Source organism: Salvelinus namaycush, chromosome 15 (assembly GCF_016432855.1).
Source record: "Salvelinus namaycush isolate Seneca chromosome 15, SaNama_1.0, whole genome shotgun sequence".
NCBI lineage: Eukaryota > Metazoa > Chordata > Actinopteri > Salmoniformes > Salmonidae > Salvelinus > Salvelinus namaycush.
This window is the reverse complement of record NC_052321.1, coordinates 2,942,839-2,967,373: the sequence shown is the minus strand read 5'-3', so window position 1 is coordinate 2,967,373 and position 24,535 is coordinate 2,942,839. Positions and strand designations below refer to the sequence as shown.

General features: G+C 47.8%; 1 protein-coding gene across 3 annotated transcripts in view; it reads left to right on the top strand.

Moving 5' to 3' along the window:
* si:dkey-33c12.4 (uncharacterized protein LOC560112 homolog) overlaps positions 1-24,535 on the top strand; it is a 65,973-nt gene that overhangs the window by 30,176 nt on the left and 11,262 nt on the right. For 2 of the 3 annotated variants that reach the window (XM_039009191.1, XM_039009188.1), the window contains 6 exons: positions 2,169-2,310; positions 5,136-5,240; positions 6,948-7,038; positions 7,810-8,029; positions 15,968-16,042; positions 22,300-22,402. In XM_039009191.1, coding sequence (XP_038865119.1) covers positions 2,169-2,310; positions 5,136-5,240; positions 6,948-7,038; positions 7,810-8,029; positions 15,968-16,042; positions 22,300-22,402 — 736 coding nt within the window. The remainder of the gene's footprint in view (positions 1-2,168; positions 2,311-5,135; positions 5,241-6,947; positions 7,039-7,809; positions 8,030-15,967; positions 16,043-22,299; positions 22,403-24,535) is intronic. The other variant, XM_039009189.1, reaches the window with a different exon arrangement.

Here is a 24,535-nt window from a genome sequence, read left to right as displayed (position 1 = left end):
AATATTCCAAAATCGGCATAAAAACAATATGCACATTTTCCAACAAATTGACTTAAGGATACAATTATGTGCGTGTTGACGTAGTACACATTAAAATACCTTTTGCGATATATATACTGTATATATATACAGTACCAGTCAAAAGTTTGGACACGCCTACTCATTCAAGGGTTTTTCTTTATTTGTACTTGTTTCTACAATATGGTGAAGACATCACAACTATGAAATAACACATGGAATCATGTAGTAACCAAAAAATGTGTTAAAACAAAATATATCAAAATATATTTTTGTGTCTTCAAAGTAGCCACCATTTGCCTTGATGACAGCTTTGCACACTCGTGGCATTCTCTCAACCAGCTTCACCTGGAATGCTTTTCCAACAGTCTTGAAGGAGTTCCTACAGGAGTTCCCCTTAAGAGGGAAGACATTTTAACAAGGCACACCTGTTAATTTAAATGCATTCCAGGTGACTACCTCATGAAGCTAGTTGAGAGAATGCCAAGAGTGTGCAAAGCTGTCATCAAGGCAAAGGGTGGCTACTTTGAAGAACTCAAATATAAAATATATTGTAATTTGTGTAACACTTTTTTTTGGTTACTACATGATTTCATATGTGTTATTTCATAGTTCTGATGTCTTCAATATTATTCTACAATGTAGAAAATAGTAAAAATGAAGAAAAACCTTGGAATGTGTAGATGTCCAAACTTTTGACTGGTACTGAATAAAATAAAGAAGTTAAATGGATTGCATTTTCAACTCTACTGGTGGTTTTGCCACAAAGAAATGTAGCTTTATATAGCGAATGTGCCGACTTTTGGCACGAGTGCTGTACAGTGCTGGTATAGGCTACCTGCATGATGAGATTTATTATGGATAATGGCGAGATCAAACTGCAGTCAAGCATCGATCATCATTTCAACAGAATAATACCCTCAATTTTTTACTTATTTCACTTGTCAAGTCGGTTAAGAACAAATTATTATTTACAATGACGGCCAAACCCGGACGATGCTGGGCCAATTGTGCGCCGCCCTATGGGACTCCCAATTTACGGCTGGTTGTGATACACGCCTGGAATCGAACCAGGGTCTGTAGTGACGCCTCTAGCACTGAGATGCAGTGCCTTAGACCGCTGCGCCATTCGGTAGCCCAAAATATTTATTGGTAAGAGTATCTAGCTCATCACCGTGCACTTTCACCACCCTGGGAAGTTCATCACTTTATTTTCTTATGCAGTCTAAAAAACCGGCATGGTTTCCTGAGTCGTAGCGGGAGGACCTCAAACCATATCATCGGGTGACTCCAAGTTTACTTCGATACAATGGTTATAATTTCTCACATTAACTTGACCGATACAAAAACGATCCTCGTCTAGCGCATTTAGTTTCCAACAGTCCTGTCGTGACATTTTCTGTCCCACATGTACTTTACTGGCATAGAAAGGTTATATTGAAACCTGACTGTCATTGAGCCCATGTCAGCTAACGTTTTTTATATTGGTGAATAAGGGCCAGGCTCTGACTACACCGACGCCGACCCACGAGCCATTGCATGTTCTCTACCCACATCAGTTACCCATCTCTGGTCTAGGCTATATAGGCACACATTTGGATGGCGCAGGGAAAATTACCGCTAATCAAAATATCACGTCTTTTTCTGTTTCTCCTTACACTATGTTGGGTGCATCATTTAAAAAAAAGTTAGGATCTGTGTGTGTTTGGGAGATAGTGGTGTGTGTTTGGGAGATAGTGGTGTGTGTTTGGGAGATAGTGGTGTGTGTTTGGGAGATAGTGGTGTGTGTTTGGGAGATAGTGGTGTGTGTTTGGGAGATAGTGGTGTGTGCGTTTAACTGAAAATGAAAGATGGGTTTCCCCCCCATACTACTAGACTTCAGATCATCATGTATATTCCTGCGGCCAGATCACTGCCTTTACAAACATCAAATCAGCCATCTGATGCACTTTTATTCCATGTGTTATGTTGAGTGGTGTGAATATCATTAACAGGTTTCTGTGTAGCAGATCCGCATAGCTTTTGGAAAAAGGGAACCGGTGTTGTGGGGGGGGGGGCGAACAGGGCGCTAGGCGAACAGGGCGCTAGGCGAACAGGGCGCTAGGCGACTCTTGACGTTTTCTGAACACAGCCCTGATGTCCTGTTGTAGGCTGTTTGGGAACCGGTCCTTTTGTTATGAGAAGATGCAGCAGTATGATCGGGCCTTGTGTGATGCCAATCTGGCCCTGTCCATGGAGCCTGGTTGGATTAAAGGACTATACAGGAAGGGGAAGGCTCTGTCTGGACTCAAGGTACACAACATTATTATAATGATAATAATACTTTATGCAATTCAACTTCAGGATTTTATTTCCTCTCTTTGTGTAATGTTTGTCAATCTCACTGTGCTGCCTCTCTCTGTCCACCCTCTCTCTCTCTGTCCACCCTCTCTCTCTCTCTCTCTCTCTGTCCACCCTCTCTCTGTCCACCCTCTCTCTCTCTCCCTCTCTCTGTCCACCCTCTCTCTCTCTCTCTGTCCACCCTCTCTCTCTCTCCCTCTCTCTGTCCACCCTCTGTCTCTCTGTCCACCCTCTCTCTCTCTCTCTCTCTGTCCACCCTCTCTCTCTCTCCCTCTCTCTGTCCACCCTCTCTCTCTCTCTCTGTCCACCCTCTCTCTCTCTCTCTCTCTGTCCACCCTCTCTCTGTCCACCCTCTCTCTCTGTCCACCCTCTCTCTCTCTCCCTCTCTCTGTCCACCCTCTCTCTCTCTCCCTCTCTCTCTCTCCCTCTCTCTGTCCACCCTCTCTCTCTCTGTCCACCCTCTCTCTCTCTGTCTCTCTGTCCACCCTCTCTCTCTCTCTCTGTCCACCCTCTCTCTGTCCACCCTCTCTCTCTCTCCCTCTCTCTGTCCACCCTCTCTCTCTCTCCCTCTCTCTCTCTCTCTCTCTCTCCCTCTCTCTCTCTCTCTCTCTCTCTCTGTCCACCCTCTCTCTCTCTCCCTCTCTCTGTCCACCCTCTCTCTCTCTCCCTCTCTCTCTCTCCCTCTCTCTCTCTCCCTCTCTCTCTCTCCCTCTCTCTGTCCACCCTCTCTCTCTCTCTCCCTCTCTCTGTCCAACCTCTCTCTCTCTCCCTCTCTCTGTCCACCCTCTCTCTCTCTCCCTCTCTCCCCTCTCTCTCTCTCCCTCTCTCTGTCCACTCTCTCTCTCTCCCTCTCTCTGTCCACTCTCTCTCTCTCCCTCTCTCTGTCCACTCTCTCTCTCTCCCTCTCTCTGTCCACTCTCTCTCTCTCCCTCTCTCTGTCCACTCTCTCTCTCTCCCTCTCTCTGTCCACTCTCTCTCTCTCCCTCTCTCTGTCCACTCTCTCTCTCTCCCTCTCTCTGTCCACTCTCTCTCTGTCCACTCTCTCTCTGTCCACTCTCTCTCTGTCCACTCTCTCTCTGTCCACTCTCTCTCTGTCCACTCTCTCTCTGTCCACCCTCTCTCTGTCCACCCTCTCTCTCTCTCCCTCTCTCTGTCCACCCTCTCTCTCTCTCCCTCTCTCTGTCCACCCTCTCTCTCTCTCCCTCTCTCTGTCCACCCTCTCTCTCTCTCCCTCTCTCTGTCCACTCTCTCTCTCTCCCTCTCTCTGTCCACTCTCTCTCTGTCCACTCTCTCTCTGTCCACTCTCTCTCTGTCCACTCTCTCTCTGTCCACCCTCTCTCTCTGTCCACTCTCTCTCTGTCCACCCTCTCTCTCTGTCCACTCTCTCTCTGTCCACCCTCTCTCTCTGTCCACTCTCTCTCTGTCCACCCTCTCTCTCTCCCTCTGTCCACCCTCTCTCCCTCTGTCCACTCTCTCCACTCTCTCTCTCTCCCTCTCTCTGTCCACTCTCTCTCTGTCCACCCTCTCTCTGTCCACCCTCTCTCTGTCCACCCTCTCTCTGTCCACCCTCTCTCTGTCCACCCTCTCTCTGTCCACCCTCTCTCTCTCTCTCCCTCTGTCCACTCTCTCTCTCTCCCTCTCTCTGTCCACTCTCTCTCTCTCCCTCTCTCTGTCCACTCTCTCTCTCTCCCTCTCTCTGTCCACTCTCTCTCTCTCCCTCTCTCTGTCCACTCTCTCTCTCTCCCTCTCTCTGTCCACTCTCTCTCTCTCCCTCTCTCTGTCCACTCTCTCTCTCTCCCTCTCTCTGTCCACTCTCTCTCTCTCCCTCTCTCTGTCCACTCTCTCTCTGTCCACTCTCTCTCTGTCCACTCTCTCTCTGTCCACTCTCTCTCTGTCCACTCTCTCTCTGTCCACTCTCTCTCTCTCTCCCTCTCTCTGTCCACCCTCTCTCTCTCTCCCTCTCTCTGTCCACCCTCTCTCTCTCTCCCTCTCTCTGTCCACCCTCTCTCTCTCTCCCTCTCTCTGTCCACCCTCTCTCTCTCTCCCTCTCTCTGTCCACCCTCTCTCTCTCTCCCTCTCTCTGTCCACTCTCTCTCTCTCCCTCTCTCTGTCCACTCTCTCTCTGTCCACTCTCTCTCTGTCCACTCTCTCTCTGTCCACCCTCTCTCTCTGTCCACTCTCTCTCTGTCCACCCTCTCTCTCTGTCCACCCTCTCTCTCTGTCCACCCTCTCTCTCTGTCCACTCTCTCTCTGTCCACCCTCTCTCTCTCCCTCTGTCCACCCTCTCTCCCTCTGTCCACTCTCTCCACTCTCTCTCTCTCCCTCTCTCTGTCCACTCTCTCTCTGTCCACTCTCTCTCTGTCCACTCTCTCTCTGTCCACTCTCTCTCTGTCCACTCTCTCTCTGTCCACCCTCTCTCTGTCCACCCTCTCTCTGTCCACCCTCTCTCTCTCTCTCCCTCTGTCCACTCTCTCTCTCTCCCTCTCTCTGTCCACTCTCTCTCTCTCCCTCTCTCTGTCCACTCTCTCTCTCTCCCTCTCTCTGTCCACTCTCTCTCTCTCCCTCTCTCTGTCCACTCTCTCTCTCTCCCTCTCTCTGTCCACTCTCTCTCTGTCCACTCTCTCTCTGTCCACTCTCTCTCTGTCCACTCTCTCTCTGTCCACTCTCTCTCTGTCCACTCTCTCTCTGTCCACCCTCTCTCTCTGTCCACCCTCTCTCTCTCTCTTTCTCTGTCCACCCTCTCTCTCTCTCTCCACCCTCTCCCTCTCTCTGTCCAGAGGTACTTTGAGGCATGCCAGACCTATAAGGAGGTATTAAAGCAGGACAGTTTGTGTTCAGATGCTGCTCAGGAGTTGGTGCAGGTTCAGATCATGATGCTGATGGTATGTACGGAAGCCTCTTTTAATGTAACATATATTATAATATTACTACATGTTCTACGTAGGTAGAAAGAAAATCTATATCTCGTTTCACCTACATTACAATTATTACGTTTATTTGAAGAGGGCCAGCGTACATCAAAACATATAGTACCAGTCCAAAGTTTGGACTATAAATAAATTAAATTAAATTATTATAATTTTTTTCTACATTTGTTGAATAATAGTGAAGTCATCACAACTATGAAATAACACATATGGAATCATGTAGTAACCAAAAAAATAAATATATTTTAGATTCTTGAAGGTAGCCACCCTTTATCAAACTGAAAGTTGATGGAACCTCATCTCCCTAACATTTCTCTTTGCTCCTTTCCTCTTAAACTGGCTTTTTCCAAAATTGTTTACATTTTTTTTGTTTTTTTGTTGCCTCAATTAAAAGTTTCCTTTTGATAAATGTTCTTAACTGTGAACCTTCATTCATTCTGTCAACATCAAAACAATCAAACTTTATTAGTCACGTGTTTAGCAGATGTTACTGTGGGTGTCGCGAAATGCTTGTGTTTCTAGCTCCAACAGTGCAGTAATATCTAACAATTTCACAATACACACACATCTAAAGTAATGGAATGGAATTTAGAATATATAAATATTTGGGTGTGCAATGTCAGAGCGACAGACTAAGATACAGTAGGATAGAATACATTATATACATATGAAATGAGTAATGCAAAATATGTAAACATTATTAAAGTGACTAGTGTTCCAATTTATTAAAGTGGCCAGTGATTTCAAGTCTATGTATATGGGGCAGCAGCCTCTAATGTGCTAGTGATGGCTATTCAACAGTCTGATGGCCTTGAGATAGAAGCTATTTTTCAGTCTCGGTCCCAGCTTTGATGCAGCTGTACTGACCTCGCCCTCTGGAAGATAGCGGGGTGAACAGGCAGTGGCTCTGGTGGTTGTTGTCCTTGATCTTTTTGGCTTTCCTGTAACACCGGAAAGCCAAAAAGGTGTCGTGGAGGGCAGGTAGTTTGCCCCTGGTGATGCGTTGGGCAGACCACACCACCCTCTGGAGAGCCCTGTGGTTGCGGGCGGTGTAGTTGCCGTACCAGACGGTGAAACAGCCCAACAGAATGCTCTCAATTATGCATCTGTAAAAGTTTGTCAGGGTTTTAGGTGCCAAGCCAAAATTCTTCAGCCTCCTGAGGTTGAAGAAGCGCTGTTACGCCTCCTTCACCACACTGTCTGTGTGGGTGGACGATTTCAGATTGTCCGTGATGTGTACGCCGAGGAACTTGACGTTTTCCACCTGCACTGCGTTCTCGTCGATATGGATATGGGGGGGGGGGGGGGGGGGGTGTGCTCCCTCTGCTGTTTCCTGAAGTCCTGGTTCCAGTTGTTTCTCAGCCCTCTGAATTCATTCGGTCAACATCTATTCCAGTTTATAATGCTTTCTGTAGTGCAGCATCTCTTCCATTACCTGCCCATAGGGTGTCATTAAATAAGATTCATATATCTCGGTCTCTCTCTTTCCACCTGCATAGATGTGTGCACGCTTGTGTACCTACTTAGTTGACTAATGAATGACTGCACCGCCTGCAACCGCAGGGCTCTCCAGAGAGTGGTGCGGTCTGCCCAACACATAACCGTATTATAACTTCTCTCTCTAACGTGCTGATTGAATGTGTGATGTTTTTTTTATCCTAGGAAATGGGATTTACGCGTGAGCAGAGCTCTGATGCGCTGATTGCCCATGGAGACTTTGAGAAGGCGCTTAATGTCCTGTCTGGTATTGAAGGTAAACATTTACATTTACATTTAAGTCATTTAGCAGACGCTCTTATCCAGAGCGACTTACAAATTGGAAAGTTCATACATATTCATCCTGGTCCCCCCGTGGGGAATGAACCCACAACCCTGGCGTTGCAAGCGCCATGCTCTACCAACTGAGCCACACGGGACCAGACACCGAGAGTACTGAGAGTAAACAACGAGACTAGTCCCACATCAGTTTGTGCTGTCTTGCCAATATGCTAAGTGACAATGCGACGGCACAAACCGATCTGTGAATCAGGCTACTGTTAATGTCCCCCAATTTATAAAGATAACACGTTTTGAATATCTGGTATTATAACCTCTCTCTCTCTGTCTCTGTGTGTGTGTCTCTCGGTGTCTCTGTGTGTGTCTCTGTCTCTCTGTCGCTCTCTCTGTGTGTGTGTGTGTCTCTGTCTCGCTCTCTCTCTGTGTCTGTCTGTCTCTTTCTCTGTGTGTGTGTCTCTCTTTCTCTGTGTGTCTCTCGCTCTCTCGGTGTCTCTTGTCTCTTTTTCTGTGTGTCTCTCTCTCGGTATCTCTTGTCTCTTTCTCTGTGTGTGTCTCTGTCTCGCTCTCGCTCTCTCTCGGTGTATCTGTGTCTGTCTGTCTCTTTCTCTGTATGTGTATCTCTCTCTCTCTCTGTGTGTGTGTGTGTGTCTCTCTCTCTCTTTGTGTGTGTGTCTCCCCATCTCTGTGTGTGTGTCTCTCTTTCTCTGTGTGTGTCTGTCTCTCTCTCGGTGTGTGTGTCTCCCCATAGATGAATATGGTAGTAATGACTTTCCTGCGGCTGCCACCTTCACAGAGGACAGTGCGACGTGGGAGGGAGTGGGCCCCAGGCCTAAACCTCACCTCCAAACCAGACCTAAACCCAGATCCACTACCCCAGGCCCTAAACCCAGATCCACTACCCCAGGCCCGGAACGCAGATCCCCTATCCCAGGCCCTGTACACCACGTTGCACCGGGAGGGAGCACAAGGTGAGATACCGTACCAGTCAAAAGTTTGGATACACCTACTCATTCAAGAGGTTTTCTTTATTTGTACTATTTTCTACATTGTAGAATAATAGTGAAGACATCAGAACTATGAAATAACACATATGGAATCATGTAGTAACCAAAAAAGTGTTAAACTAATCAAAATATATTTTTCAAAGTAGCCACCATTTACCTTGATGACAGCTTTACACACACTTGGCATTCTCTCAACCAGCTTCATGAGGTAGTCACCTGGAATGCGTTTCAATTAAGAGGTGTGTCTTGTTAAAAGATAATTTGTGGAATTTCTTTCCTTAATGCGTTTGAGTCAATCAGTTGTGTTGTGACAAGTTAGAGGTGGTATACAGAAGATAGCCCTATTTGGTAAAATACCAAGTCCATATTACTTTAAGGCATGAAGATCATAACTAGAGCCTTTTTTGATATGCTTAAAGCTCCATTGTTAGATTGTATTAACTACTCCTATAGAAATGGTAGTCTGTCAGGTACTCAGCAGGAAGGTCTGATTTCTCTGTTATTAAAACAAGACACAGATGGCAAATATAAAGACCCGGTCTATCAAAAAAATAAAAAATGGAGGCCCCTTACACTTCAATGTTGTGATGCAAAAATACTAGCAAAATGCAAAGCACTAATAATTAAAAGGGTTTTACCAGGTTTTTTACATGGACGATACATTGGAGATAATATACGACAACTACTAGAAATAATAGAACATCATGAAACATCTAAGAAGCCAGGAATGGTATTTATAGCGGATTTTGAAAAGGCATTTGATAAAGTAAGACTGGATTTTATTTATAAATGCCTGGATTTTTTTCAATTTTGGTGATTCTCTTATAAAATGGGTAAAAGTAATGTATACCAACCCCAGGTGTAAAATTAGTAAATAACGGCTACTTCTCAGTTTTGAATTGTCAAGAGGAGTTAAACAAGGGTGTCCGCTGTCACCATATCTATTCGTTATGGCCATCGAAATGCTAGCTATTAAAATCAGATCCAATAACAACATTCGAGGATTAGAAATCCAAGGCTTAAAGACAAAGTTGTCCAAATATTATATAGAGTCCGCAAGCTATATCCCTGCAATGTCTCAGAGATCTAGATAACTTTTCTGTACTCTCTGGACTAAAACCTAATTATGTTAAGTGTACAATACTACGTATTGGATCATCGCCTGATGATTCGTTTTTCAAATCATATGACTATATATTTTTTAGCTTTATCTGGGACGCTAAACCAGACAAATTACAGCGTGTCTATCTTCATAATGAATATGAATTGGGTGGGTTGAGATTATTAAATATAAAAGCACTAAACCTCTCTCTGAAAGATTCACTCATTCAACAGTTTTACTTGAATCCTAAATGGTTCTCAAGTAGATTACTAAGAAAAGCTCATCCATTGTTTAAAAATTGCCTTTTTGCCTCTGTGCAGATTGCCATGTCTCATTTTCGATTAATTAAAAATTATACTTTTTTCAAAGTAACTCTCTTTTTCAAACAAGCATTGCAGAGCTGGCTACAATTTCAATTTCATCCCCCTGAAAAGTTTACAAATATTATGACCGAACTCAATGTGCTGTTTGATAAAATACCTGTATTTATGGGAAAGATGTTTGAAAAGGGCATTTTGATCTTAAATTATATTGTAAATTGGAATGGTAGAGTTATGTCCTTCATGGAGTTATCAGAATTGTACGGGAAGGTCTCCTCAATCCAAGAGTACAACCAATTGATTACAACATTACCCCAAAACTGGAGGAGGCAGGTGGCAGCGGGAGGAGGAAGGGAACTGGTCTGTCTGCCCAATATAAAGGACCAGGATGGAGGAGGCAGGGAACTGGTCTGTCTGCCCAATATAAAGGATCAAAACTGGAGGAGGCAGGGAACTGGTCTGTCTGCCCAATATAAAGGATCTAACTGGAGGAGGCAGGGAACTGGTCTGTCTGCCCAATATAAAGGATCTAAACTGGAGGAGGCAGGGAACTGGTCTGTCTGCCCAATATAAAGGATCTAACTGGAGGAGGCAGGGAACTGGTCTGTCTGCCCAATATAAAGGATCTAACTGGAGGAGGTAGGGAACTGGTCTGTCTGCCCAATATAAAGGATCTAACTGGAGGAGGCAGGGAACTGGTCTGTCTGCCCAATATAAAGGATCAAAACTGGAGGAGGCAGGGAACTGGTCTGTCTGCCCAATATAAAGGATCTAACTGGAGGAGGTAGGGAGCTGGTCTGTCTGCCCAATATAAAGGATCAAAACTGGAGGAGGAAGGGAACTGGTCTGTCTGCCCAATATAAAGGATCTAACTGGAGGAGGAGGGGGACTGGTCTGTCTGCCCAATATAAAGGATCAAAACTGGAGGAGGAAGGGAACTGGTCTGTCTGCCCAATATAAAGGATCTAACTGGAGGAGGTAGGGAACTGGTCTGTCTGCCCAATATAAAGGATCTAAACTGGAGGAGGTAGGGAACTGGTCTGTCTGCCCAATATAAAGGATCTAAACTGGAGGAGGCAGGGAACTGGTCTGTCTGCCCAATATAAAGGATCAAACTGGAGGAGGCAGGTGGCAACGGGAGGAGGCAGGGAACTGGTCTGTCTGCCCAATATAAAGGATCTAAACTGGAGGAGGCAGGGAACTGGTCTGTCTGCCCAATATAAAGGATCTAACTGGAGGAGGAAGGGAACTGGTCTGTCTGCCCAATATAAAGGATCTAAACTGGAGGAGGAAGGGAACTGGTCTGTCTGCCCAATATAAAGGATCTAACTGGAGGAGGTAGGGAACTGGTCTGTCTGCCCAATATAAAGGATCTAAACTGGAGGAGGAAGGGAACTGGTCTGTCTGCCCAATATAAAGGATCAAAACTGGAGGAGGCAGGGAACTGGTCTGTCTGCCCAATATAAAGGATCAAAACTGGAGGAGGAAGGGAACTGGTCTGTCTGCCCAATATAAAGGATCAAACTGGAGGAGGTAGGGAACTGGTCTGTCTGCCCAATATAAAGGATCTAAACTGGAGGAGGCAGGGAACTGGTCTGTCTGCCCAATATAAAGGATCAAACTGGAGGAGGCAGGGAACTGGTCTGTCTGCCCAATATAAAGGATCTAAACTGGAGGAGGAAGGGAACTGGTCTGTCTGCCCAATATAAAGGATCAAAACTGGAGGAGGCAGGGAACTGGTCTGTCTGCCCAATATAAAGGATCAAACTGGAGGAGGCAGGGAACTGGTCTGTCTGCCCAATATAAAGGATCTAAACTGGAGGAGGTAGGGAACTGGTCTGTCTGCCCAATATAAAGGATCAAACTGGAGGAGGCAGGGAACTGGTCTGTCTGCCCAATATAAAGGATCTAAACTGGAGGAGGTAGGGAACTGGTCTGTCTGCCCAATATAAAGGATCTAACTGGAGGAGGCAGGGAACTGGTCTGTCTGCCCAATATAAAGGATCTAACTGGAGGAGGTAGGGAACTGGTCTGTCTGTCCAATATAAAGGATCAAAACTGGAGGAGGAAGGGAACTGGTCTGTCTGCCCAATATAAAGGACCAAAACTGGAGGAGGATTAAAAATAGCATAAATAGGAAAGTATACCAGTTTCATTTGAGGACCAGGATGTTGACAACTGTGCCATACAGATTTCAAAATAGTTTGGAAGAGATTTTTGATGCACCGATTCCATGGTACAGGGTGTGTGAGTTGATATATAAAATGACGCAAGATTCAAGATGTGCTTTTCAGCTAAAATGATTTATATAGAATTCTTGCCACCAACAAAATGTTGAATATTTGGGGCATAAAATCATCGAAGCTCTGCAGATTTTGTTGTGAGGATACAGAATCATTAGACCATTTATTTTGGTATTGCCCTCAGGTAACCTGTTTCTGGTCTCAGGTTCAGGAATGGCTGAAAATGCATAGCATTGATCTGAAATTCACCCTGTAAATAGTACTGTTAGGAGATCTGGAGAGACCGGGTCAGTCAATTACTAATATACTAACACTCTTAGTAAAAGTAGTTATCTTCAACTCGCAATCTGTGGATTCTATTCGATTAGATTGAAATTGTTGGTTAAACATCACAGCATAGTTAATGGTGCATAGAAAGAGGGTGTCCAGCAGAGAGAGGTGGGAGGGGCTGAGGGAAGCTGAGGGTTGGGATATGGAACTGGAGACAGGTGGGAGGGGCTGAGGGAAGCTGAGGGTTGGGATGTGGAACTGGAGACAGGTGGGAGGGGCTGAGGGAAGCTGACAGTTGGGATGTGGAACTGGAGACAGGTGGGAGGGGCTGAGGGTTGGGATGTGGAACTGGAGACAGGTGGGAGGGGCTGAGGGTTGGGATGTGGAACTGGAGACAGGTGGGAGGGGCTGAGGGTTGGGATGTGGAACTGGAGACAGGTGGGAGGGGCTGAGGGTTGGGATGTGGAACTGGAGACAGGTGGGAGGGGCTGAGGGTTGGGATGTGGAACTGGAGACAGGTGGGAGGGGCTGTGGAACTCGTTGATAAAGAGGTGTTTTTATGATTAGAAATGTCAAGAGTTCATGAAAACAGTTTGTGGAGTGTTTCGTGCTCAATCTAGCACAATGTACCCCCCCCCCCCCCCCCCAAATATTTCAGCTGGCCCTTTAATTAAGGGCGTGAGGTTACCGTGGTAACGGTATTACTCGGAAGTCTTGTCAGTCTCTTGGTTAGCAGTTGAACAAGCTCAAACTAACATTGAAAAACAACGAAGTGTGTGAACAACACCATTTTAAATAGCCTAGGAACACAATGACAATCACACTTCAGTAGACTGGCAGGTAAATTGCCTGTGTTCCTTCCCCCCCAAGGTACTGTTGCTGCATGAGGTGGGATAGCTGTGTGGGATTTGTAGTTTTTTTGTGTGATTAGATACCAGCTATGAAACAGCAGAAATACTTAGAGAATAGCTACGACAGCAATTATTTTTGCTATAAATTACAACATGCACGTTTGCTCATACTTGACTTTTTTTGTGTGTGGCCCACATCTATTATGAATGGTTACTCTGTCAAGCCCTGTTACTCTGTCAAGCCCTGTTACTCTGTCAAGCCCTGTTACTCTGTCAAGCCCTGTTACTCTGTCAAGCCCTGTTACTCTGTCAAGCCCTGTTTGAACGGTTACTCTGTCAAGCCCTGTTTGAATGGTTACTCTGTCAAGCCCTGTTTGAATGGTTACTCTGTCAAGCCCTGTTTGAATGGTTACTCTGTCGAGCCCTGTTTGAATGGTTACTCTGTCGAGCCCTGTTTGAACGGTTACTCTGTCGAGCCCTGTTTGAACGGTTACTCTGTCGAGCCCTGTTTGAACGGTTACTCTGTCGAGCCCTGTTTGAACGGTTACTCTGTCGAGCCCTGTTAATCTGTCAAGCCCTGTTTGAACGGTTACTCTGTCAAGCCCTGTTTGAATGGTTACTCTGTCAAGCCCTGTTTGAATGGTTACTCTGTCGAGCCCTGTTTGAATGGTTACTCTGTCGAGCCCTGTTTGAACGGTTACTCTGTCGAGCCCTGTTTGAACGGTTACTCTGTCGAGCCCTGTTTGAACGGTTACTCTGTCGAGTGCTGTTTGAATGGTTACTCTGTCAAGCCCTGTTTGAATGGTTACTCTGTCGAGCCCTGTTACTCTGTCAAGCCCTGTTTGAACGGTTACTCTGTCAAGCCCTGTTTGAATGGTTACTCTGTCAAGCCCTGTTTGAATGGTTACTCTGTCAAGCCCTGTTTGAATGGTTACTCTGTCGAGCCCTGTTACTCTGTCAAGCCCTGTTTGAACGGTTACTCTGTCAAGCCCTGTTTGAATGGTTACTCTGTCAAGCCCTGTTTGAATGGTTACTCTGTCAAGCCCTGTTTGAATGGTTACTCTGTCAAGCCCTGTTTGAATGGTTACTCTGTCAAGCCCTGTTTGAATGGTTACTCTGTCGAGCCCTGTTTGAACGGTTACTCTGTCGAGCCCTGTTACTCTGTCAAGCCCTGTTTGAACGGTTACTCTGTCAAGCCCTGTTTGAACGGTTACTCTGTCGAGCCCTGTTACTCTGTCAAGCCCTGTTTGAACGGTTACTCTGTCAAGCCCTGTTTGAATGGTTACTCTGTCAAGCCCTGTTTGAATGGTTACTCTGTCAAGCCCTGTTTGAATGGTTACTCTGTCAAGCCCTGTTTGAATGGTTACTCTGTCGAGCCCTGTTTGAACGGTTACTCTGTCGAGCCCTGTTTGAACGGTTACTCTGTCGAGCCCTGTTTGAACGGTTACTCTGTCGAGCCCTGTTTGAACGGTTACTCTGTCGAGCCCTGTTTGAACGGTTACTCTGTCGAGTCCTGTTTGAACGGTTACTCTGTCGAGCCCTGTTTGAACGGTTACTCTGTCGAGCCCTGTTTGAACGGTTACTCTGTCGAGTCCTGTTTGAACGGTTACTCTGTCGAGTCCTGTTTGAACGGTTACTCTGTCGAGTCCTGTTTGAACGGTTACTCTGTCAAGTCCTGTTTGAACGGTTACTCTGTCGAGTCCTGTTTGAACGGTTACTCTGTCAAGCCCTGTTTGAACGGTTACTCTGTCGAGTCCTGTTTGAACGGTTACTCTGTCGAGCCCTGTTACTCTGCCGAGTCCTGTTACTCTGCCGAGTCCTGTTTGAATGGTTTCTCTGTCGAGCCCGAGCATGGCTATCATACAGTAAGAGTCTAGGGCTGTCTGTTATAGCACCCTATCCCCTATATAATGTGTGCTGTTGATTTGTAGCTTTGAGTCTGATAGCTGCTGGGTGCTGTTGATTTGTAGCTTTGAGTCTGATAGCTGCTGGGTGCTGTTGATTTGTAGCTTTGAGTCTGATAGCTGGGTACTGTTGATTTGTAGCTTTAAGTCTGATAGCTGGGTACTGTTGATTTGTAGCTTTGAGTCTGATAGCTGGGTGCTGTTGATTTGTAGCTTTGAGTCTGATAGCTGGGTACTGTTGACTTGTAGCTTTGAGTCTGATAGCTGGGTGCTGTTGATTTGTAGCTTTGAGTCTGATAGCTGGGTGCTGTTGACTAGTAGCTTTGAGTCTGATAGTGTAGGAGTAAGTGCTTAGACATATAAGAGACAGATATCACACTATTGAGCAAAAGATAGGTGTACATTAGACTACAAGAGGAGAAGGCAACTCGTGAGTGCATTTGCCATTCTGGTAAAAACAGGAAACTAAGACATAACAGACATAATGGCCAAAAGCCATAAAAAGCATAAAGGCTTAGGGTAAAAAGGAAGAGGCGACACTTAAAGTACATCGTCTATTGTAGAGTACAGGAAACCAAAACAAGGCCATGAGTGCATAGAATAGCTGGACATACCGAGGTCAGAGGGACATACAGGGGGCCAGCCAAATGACCAACAGATGGACTATAGGCATAATACATATTAATATTAGGACACTGAGAGGGTCCTGGCACCATTGTAATCTAATCAAGAGCGGATACAGGCGTTATTGGGCATGAACAAGCAGGAAGTTTGAAATGAAAGATAATGGTGACAGACGGACTAAGGGAAGGAACTTCATTTGCATGTGGGATGGACTCATTTGATGTATGTGTATAAGAACAGAGCCAGTGCTTATGGAAGTTGGTATGTTGCGCGGACCATCTAGGCTAATGATATACTTTGTATTAAAGCCTATATTGAATTCACAAGTTCTTGTAAGAGTGTTATATTTCTGAGACGATTCTCCATGACAATAGCTGGGTGCTGTTGACTTGTAGCTTTGAGTCTGATAGCTGGGTGCTGTTGACTTGTAGCTTTGAGTCTGATAGCTGGGTGCTGTTGACTTGGAGCTTTGAGTCTGATAGCTGGGTACTGTTGACTTGTAGCTTTGAGTCTGATAGCTGCTGGGTGCTGTTGAAATTACTTTTCATCTGACTTCGCCTGCCACTGAAGATGTTTCTCTCTCCACAGCAATCTCTTTCCTGTATATGTTGGCTGCTTGGCGCCCAACACAACACAACCAATGCTACACAGCCTCTTCAGCAGGTAGTAACAGTCTCCGCCACCTCTCCTGTCTCCGCCACCTCTCCTGTCTCCGCCACCTCCTCTCCTGTCCCCGCACCCCCCACTCCTCTCCTGTTCCTCTCTCTTCCACCTCCTTCCCCTTCTCTAGCAGCACATGACCACCCTGTTCAGCTGAGGCAACACGTCTCTAGCAGCACATAACCACCCTGTTCAGCTGAGGCAACACGTCTCTAGCAGCACATAACCACCCTGTTCAGCTGAGGCAACACGTCTCTAGCAGCACATAACCACCCTGTTCAGCTGAGGCAACACGTCTCTAGCAGCACATAACCAACCTGTTCAGCTGAGGCAACACATAACCACCCTGTTCAGCTGAGGCAACATGTCTCTAGCAGCACATAACCACCCTGTTCAGCTGAGGCAACATGTCTCTAGCAGCACATAACCACCCTGTTCAGCTGAGGCAACACGTCTCTAGCAGCACATAACCACCCTGTTCAGCTGAGGCAACACATAACCACCCTGTTCAGCTGAGGCAACATGTCTCTAGCAGCACATAACCACCCTGTTCAGCTGAGGCAACATGTCTCTAGCAGCACATAACCACCCTGTTCAGCTGAGGCAACATGTCTCTAGCAGCACATAACCACCCTGTTCAGCTGAGGCAACACGTCTCTAGCAGCACATAACCACCCTGTTCAGCTGAGGCAACATGTCTCTAGCAGCACATAACCACCCTGTTCAGCTGAGGCAACACATAACCACCCTGTTCAGCTGAGGCAACACATAACCACCCTGTTCAGCTGAGGCAACACATAACCACCCTGTTCAGCTGAGGCAACACATAACCACCCTGTTCAGCTGAGACAACACGTCTCTAGCAGCACATAACCACCCTGTTCAGCTGAGGCAACACGTCTCTAGCAGCACATAACCACCCTGTTCAGCTGAGGCAGCACGTCTCTAGCAACACATAACCACCCTGTTCAGCTGAGGCAGCACGTCTCTAGCAACACATAACCACCCTGTTCAGCTGAGACAACACGTCTCTAGCAGCACATAACCACCCTGTTCAGCTGAGGCAACATGTCTCTAGCAGCACATAACCACCCTGTTCAGCTGAGGCAACACATAACCACCCTGTTCAGCTGAGGCAACACATAACCACCCTGTTCAGCTGAGGCAACATGTCTCTAGCAGCACATAACCACCCTGTTCAGCTGAGGCAACATGTCTCTAGCAGCACATAACCACCCTGTTCAGCTGAGGCAACACATAACCACCCTGTTCAGCTGAGGCAACACATAACCACCCTGTTCAGCTGAGGCAACACATAACCACCCTGTTCAGCTGAGGCAACACATAACCACCCTGTTCAGCTAAGGCAACACATAACCACCCTGTTCAGCTGAGGCAACATGTCTCTAGCAGCACATAACCACCCTGTTCAGCTGAGACAACACGTCTCTAGCAGCACATAACCACCCTGTTCAGCTGAGGGAACACATAACCACCCTGTTCAGCTGAGACAACACGTCTCTAGCAGCACATAACCACCCTGTTCAGCTGAGGGAACACATAACCACCCTGTTCAGCTGAGGCAACATGTCTCTAGCAGCACATAGCCACCCTGTTCAGCTGAGGCAACATGTCTCTAGCAGCACATAACCACCCTGTTCAGCTGAGGCAACACATAACCACCCTGTTCAGCTGAGGCAACATGTCTCTAGCAGCACTTAACCACCCTGTTCAGCTGAGGCAACACATAACCACCCTGTTCAGCTGAGGCAACACATAACCACCCTGTTCAGCTAAGGCAACACATAACCACCCTGTTCAGCTGAGGCAACACGTCTCTAGCAGCACATAACCACCCTGTTCAGCTGAGGCAACACGTCTCTAGCAGCACATAACCACCCTGTTCAGCTGAGACAACACGTCTCTAGCAGCACATAACCACCCTGTTCAGCTGAGGCAACACTTAACCACCCTGTTCAGCTGAGGGAACACATAACCACCCTGTTCAGCTGAGACAACACGTCTCTAGCAACACATAACCACCCTGTTCAGCTGAGTCAACACGTCTCTAGCAGCACATAACCACCCTGTTCAGCTGAGGCAACACATAACCACCCTGTTCAGCTGAGGGAACACATAACCACCCTGTTCAGCTGAGGCAACATGTCTCTAGCAGCACATAACCACCCTGTTCAGCTGAGGCAACACATAACCACCCTGTTCAGCTGAGGCAACACATAACCACCCTGTTCAGCTGAGGCAACATGTCTCTAGCAGCACATAACCACCCTGTTCAGCTGAGGCAACACGTCTCTAGCAGCACATAACCACCCTGTTCAGCTGAGGCAACACATAACCACCCTGTTCAGCTGAGGCAACATGTCTCTCGCAGCACATAACCACCCTGTTCAGCTGAGGCAACACGTCTCTAGCAGCACATAACCACCCTGTTCAGCTGAGGCAACATGTCTCTCGCAGCACATAACCACCCTGTTCAGCTGAGGCAACACATAACCACCCTGTTCAGCTGAGGCAACATGTCTCTCGCAGCACATAACCACCCTGTTCAGCTGAGGCAACATGTCTCTAGCAGCACATAACCACCCTGTTCAGCTGAGGCAACACGTCTCTAGCAGCACATAACCACCCTGTTCAGCTGAGGCAACATGTCTCTAGCAGCACATAACCACCCTGTTCAGCTGAGGCAACACATAACCACCCTGTTCAGCTGAGGCAACACATAACCACCCTGTTCAGCTAAGGCAACACATAACCACCCTGTTCAGCTGAGGCAGCACATAACCACCCTGTTCAGCTGAGGCAGCACATAACCACCCTGTTCAGCTGAGGCAGCACATAACCACCCTGTTCAGCTGAGGCAGCACATAACCACCCTGTTCAGCTGAGGCAGCACATAACCACCCTGTTCAGCTGAGGCAGCACATAACCACCCTGTTCAGCTGAGGCAGCACATAACCACCCTGTTCAGCTGAGGCAGCACATAACCACCCTGTTCAGCTGAGGCAGCACATAACCACCCTGTTCAGCTGAGGCAGCACATAACCACCCTGTTCAGCTGAGGCAGCACATAACCACCCTGTTCAGCTGAGGCAGCACATAACCACCCTGTTCAGCTGAGGCAGCACATAACCACCCTGTTCAGCTGAGGCAGCACATAACCACCCTGTTCAGCTGAGGCAGCACATAACCACCCTGTTCAGCTGAGGCAGCACATAACCACCCTGTTCAGCTGAGGCAGCACATAACCACCCTGTTCAGCTGAGGCAGCACATAACCACCCTGTTCAGCTGAGGCAGCACATAACCACCCTGTTCAGCTGAGGCAGCACATAACCACCCTGTTCAGCTGAGGCAGCACATAACCACCCTGTTCAGCTGAGGCAGCACATAACCACCCTGTTCAGCTGAGGCAGCACATAACCACCCTGTTCAGCTGAGGCAGCACATAACCACCCTGTTCAGCTGAGGCAGCACATAACCAACCTGTTCAGCTGAGGCAGCACATAACCAACCTGTTCAGCTGAGGCAACACATAACCACCCTGTTCAGCTGAGGCAACATGTCTCTCGCAGCACATAACCACCCTGTTCAGCTGAGGCAACACATAACCACCCTGTTCAGCTGAGGCAACATGTCTCTCGCAGCACATAACCACCCTGTTCAGCTGAGGCAACACGTCTCTAGCAGCACAACCACCCTGTTCAGCTGAGGCAGCACGTCTCTAGCAGCACAACCACCCTGTTCAGCTGAGGCAACACGTCTCTAGCAGCACATAACCACCCTGTTCAGCTGAGGCAACACATAACCACCCTGTTCAGCTGAGGCAACACATAACCACCCTGTTCAGCTGAGGCAACACATAACCACCCTGTTCAGCTGAGGCAACACATAACCACCCTGTTCAGCTGAGGCAACACATAACCACCCTGTTCAGCTGAGGCAACACATAACCACCCTGTTCAGCTGAGGCAACATGTCTCTAGCAGCACATAACCACCCTGTTCAGCTGAGGCAACACATAACCACCCTGTTCAGCTGAGGCAACATGTCTCTAGCAGCACATAACCACCCTGTTCAGCTGAGGCAGCACATAACCACCCTGTTCAGCTGAGGCAACACATAACCACCCTGTTCAGCTGAGGCAACACATAACCACCCTGTTCAGCTGAGGCAGCACATAACCAACCTGTTCAGCTGAGGCAGAACATAACCACCCTGTTCAGCTGAGACAACACGTCTCTAGCAGCACATAATCACCCTGTTCAGCTGAGGCAACACATAACCACCCTGTTCAGCTGAGGCAGCACATAACCACCCTGTTCAGCTGAGGCAGCACATAACCACCCTGTTCAGCTGAGGCAGCACATAACCACCCTGTTCAGCTGAGGCAGCACATAACCACCCTGTTCAGCTGAGGCAGCACATAACCACCCTGTTCAGCTGAGGCAGCACATAACCACCCTGTTCAGCTGAGGCAGCACATAACCACCCTGTTCAGCTGAGGCAACACATAACCACCCTGTTCAGCTGAGGCAACACGTCTCTAGCAGCACATAACCACCCTGTTCAGCTGAGGCAACATGTCTCTAGCAGCACATAACCACCCTGTTCAGCTGAGGCAACACATAACCACCCTGTTCAGCTGAGGCAGCACATAACCAACCTGTTCAGCTGAGGCAGCACATAACCACCCTGTTCAGCTGAGGCAACATGTCTCTAGCAGCACATAACCACCCTGTTCAGCTGAGGCAACACGTCTCTAGCAGCACATAACCACCCTGTTCAGCTGAGGCAACATGTCTCTAGCAGCACATAACCACCCTGTTCAGCTGAGGCAACACATAACCACCCTGTTCAGCTGAGGCAGCACATAACCACCCTGTTCAGCTGAGGCCACATGTCTCTAGCAGCACATAACCACCCTGTTCAGCTGAGGCAACATGTCTCTAGCAGCACATAACCACCCTGTTCAGCTGAGGCAACACGTCTCTAGCAGCACATAACCACCCTGTTCAGCTGAGGCAACACATAACCACCCTGTTCAGCTGAGGCAACATGTCTCTAGCAGTACATAACCACCCTGTTCAGCTGAGGCAACATGTCTCTAGCAGCACATAACCACCCTATTCAGCTGAGGCAACACATAACCACCCTGTTCAGCTGAGGCAACACATAACCACCCTGTTCAGCTGAGGCAACACATAACCACCCTGTTCAGCTGAGGCAACACATAACCACCCTGTTCAGCTGAGGCAACACATAACCACCCTGTTCAGCTGAGGCAACACATAACCACCCTGTTCAGCTGAGGCAACACGTCTCTAGCAGTACATAACCACCCTGTTCAGCTGAGGCAACACGTCTCTAGCAGTACATAACCACCCTGTTCAGCTGAGGCAACACATAACCACCCTGTTCAGCTGAGACAACACGTCTCTAGCAGCACATAACCACCCTGTTCAGCTGAGGCAACATGTCTCTAGCAGCACATAACCACCCTGTTCAGCTGAGGCAACACGTCTCTAGCAGCACATAACCACCCTGTTCAGCTGAGGCAACACGTCTCTAGCAGCACATAACCACCCTGTTCAGCTGAGGCAACACGTCTCTAGCAGCACATAACCACCCTGTTCAGCTGAGGCAACACATAACCACCCTGTTCAGCTGAGGCAACATGTCTCTAGCAGTACATAACCACCCTGTTCAGCTGAGGCAACACATAACCACCCTGTTCAGCTGAGGCAACACATAACCACCCTGTTCAGCTGAGGCAACATGTCTCTAGCAGCACATAACCACCCTGTTCAGCTGAGGCAACACGTCTCTAGCAGCACATAACCACCCTGTTCAGCTGAGGCAACACGTCTCTAGCAGCACATAACCACCCTGTTCAGCTGAGGCAACACGTCTCTAGCAGCACATAACCACCCTGTTCAGCTGAGGCAACACGTCTCTAGCAGCACATAACCACCCTGTTCAGCTGAGACAACACGTCTCTAGCAGCACATAACCACCCTGTTCAGCTGAGGCAACACGTCTCTAGCAGCACATAACCACCCTGTTCAGCTGAGGCAACACGTCTCTAGCAGCACATAACCACCCTGTTCAGCTGAGGCAGCACATAACCACCCTGTTCAGCTGAGGCAAACATGTCTTGATTCTGGCTTGTATCTATATATATACTGTAACATTAGACAGTAGGATGACTAGAAGACTGTTAATGGATTGTCTCTCTGTCAGTGCTGGGACTATCCACAGTATCAAGATCCTCCGCTCTTCCAACTGTGCGTTTATAAACTACCACAACATGGACCACTGTGAGAAAGCCATCAGGACTCTACATGTAAGTCTCTGTCTGTAAGTCTCTGTCTGTAAACTACCACAACATGGACCACTGTGAGAAAGCCATCAGGACTCTACATGTAAGTCTCTGTCTGTAAGTCTCTGTCTGTAAACTACCACAACATGGACCACTGTGAGAAAGCCATCAGGACTCTACATGTAAGTCTCTGTCTGTAAGTCTCTGTCTGTAAACTACCACAACATGGACCACTGTGAGAAAGCCATCAGGACTCTACATGTAAGTCTCTGTCTGTAAGTCTCTGTCTGTAAACTACCACAACATGGACCACTGTGAGAAAGCCATCAGGACTCTACATGTAAGTCTCTGTCTGTAAGTCTCTGTCTGTAAACTACCACAACATGGACCACTGTGAGAAAGCCATCAGGACTCTACATGTAAGTCTCTGTCTATAAGTCTCTGTCTGTAAACTACCACAACATGGACCACTGTGAGAAAGCCATCAGGACTCTACATGTAAGTCTCTGTCTGTAAGTCTCTGTCTGTAAACTACCACAACATGGACCACTGTGAGAAAGCCATCAGGACTCTACATGTAAGTCTCTGTCTGTAAGTCTCTGTCTGTACGTGTCTGTCTGTACGTCTCTGTCTGTACGTCTCTGTCTGTACGTCTCTCTGTCTGTAGGTGTCTCTGTCTGTAGGTGTCTCTGTCTGTAGGTGTCTCTGTCTGTAGGTGTCTCTGTCTGTACGTCTCTGTCTGTACGTCTCTGTCTGTACGTCTCTGTCTGTACGTGTCTCTGTCTGTAGGTGTCTCTGTCTGTAGGTGTCTCTGTCTGTAGGTGTCTCTGTCTGTAGGTGTCTCTGTCTGTAGGTGTCTCTGTCTGTAGGTGTCTCTGTCTGTAGGTGTCTCTGTCTGTAGGTGTCTCTGTCTGTACGTGTCTCTGTCTGTAGGTGTCTCTGTCTGTACGTCTCTGTCTGTAGGTGTCTCTGTCTGTACGTGTCTCTGTCTGTACGTGTCTCTGTCTGTACGTGTCTCTGGCTGTACGTGTCTCTGGCTGTACGTGTCTCTGGCTGTACGTGTCTCTGGCTGTAGGTGTCTCTGGCTGTAGGTGTCTCTGGCTGTAGGTGTCTCTGGCTGTAGGTGTCTCTGGCTGTAGGTGTCTCTGGCTGTAGGTGTCTCTGGCTGTAGGTGTCTCTGTCTGTAGGTGTCTCTGTCTGTAGGTGTCTCTGTCTGTAGGTGTCTCTGTCTGTAGGTGTCTCTGTCTGTAGGTGTCTCTGTCTGTAGGTGTCTCTGTCTGTAGGTGTCTCTGTCTGTAGGTGTCTCTGTCTGTAGGTGTCTCTGTCTGTAGGTGTCTCTGTCTGTAGGTGTCTCTGTCTGTAGGTGTCTCTGTCTGTAGGTGTCTCTGTCTGTAGGTGTCTCTGTCTGTAGGTCTCTCTGTCTGTAGGTCTCTCTGTCTGTAGGTGTCACTGTCTGTAGGTCTCTCTGTCTGTAGGTGTCTCTGTCTGTAGGTGTCTCTGTCTGTAGGTGTCTCTGTCTGTAGGTCTCTGTCTGTAGGTGTCTCTGTCTGTAGGTCTCTGTCTGTAGGTGTCTCTGTCTGTAGGTGTCTCTGTCTGTAGGTGTCTCTGTCTGTAGGTGTCTCTGTCTGTAGGTGTCTCTGTCAAGCCCGCGGGAACACTACACCACTTTCAAAATTGTAACAACTGGGTCACCCACTAAACGATGTGGTAGAGACGGGGTCGCCCACTAAACGATGTGGTAGAGACGGGGTCGCCCACTAAACGATGTGGTAGAGACGGGGTCGCCCACTAAACGATGTGGTAGAGACGGGGTCACCCACTAAACGATGTGGTAGAGAGACGGGGTCGCCCACTAAACGATGTGGTAGAGACGGGGTCACCCACTAAACGATGTGGTAGATATACGGGGTCGCCCACTAAACGATGTGGTAGAGACGGGGTCGCCCACTAAACGATGTGGTAGATATACGGGGTCGCCCACTAAACGATGTGGTAGAGACGGGGTCACCCACTAAACGATGTGGTAGAGACGGGGTCGCCCACTAAACGATGTGGTAGATATACGGGGTCACCCACTAAACGATGTGGTAGAGACGGGGTCACCCACTAAACGATGTGGTAGAGACGGGGTCGCCCACTAAACGATGTGGTAGAGAC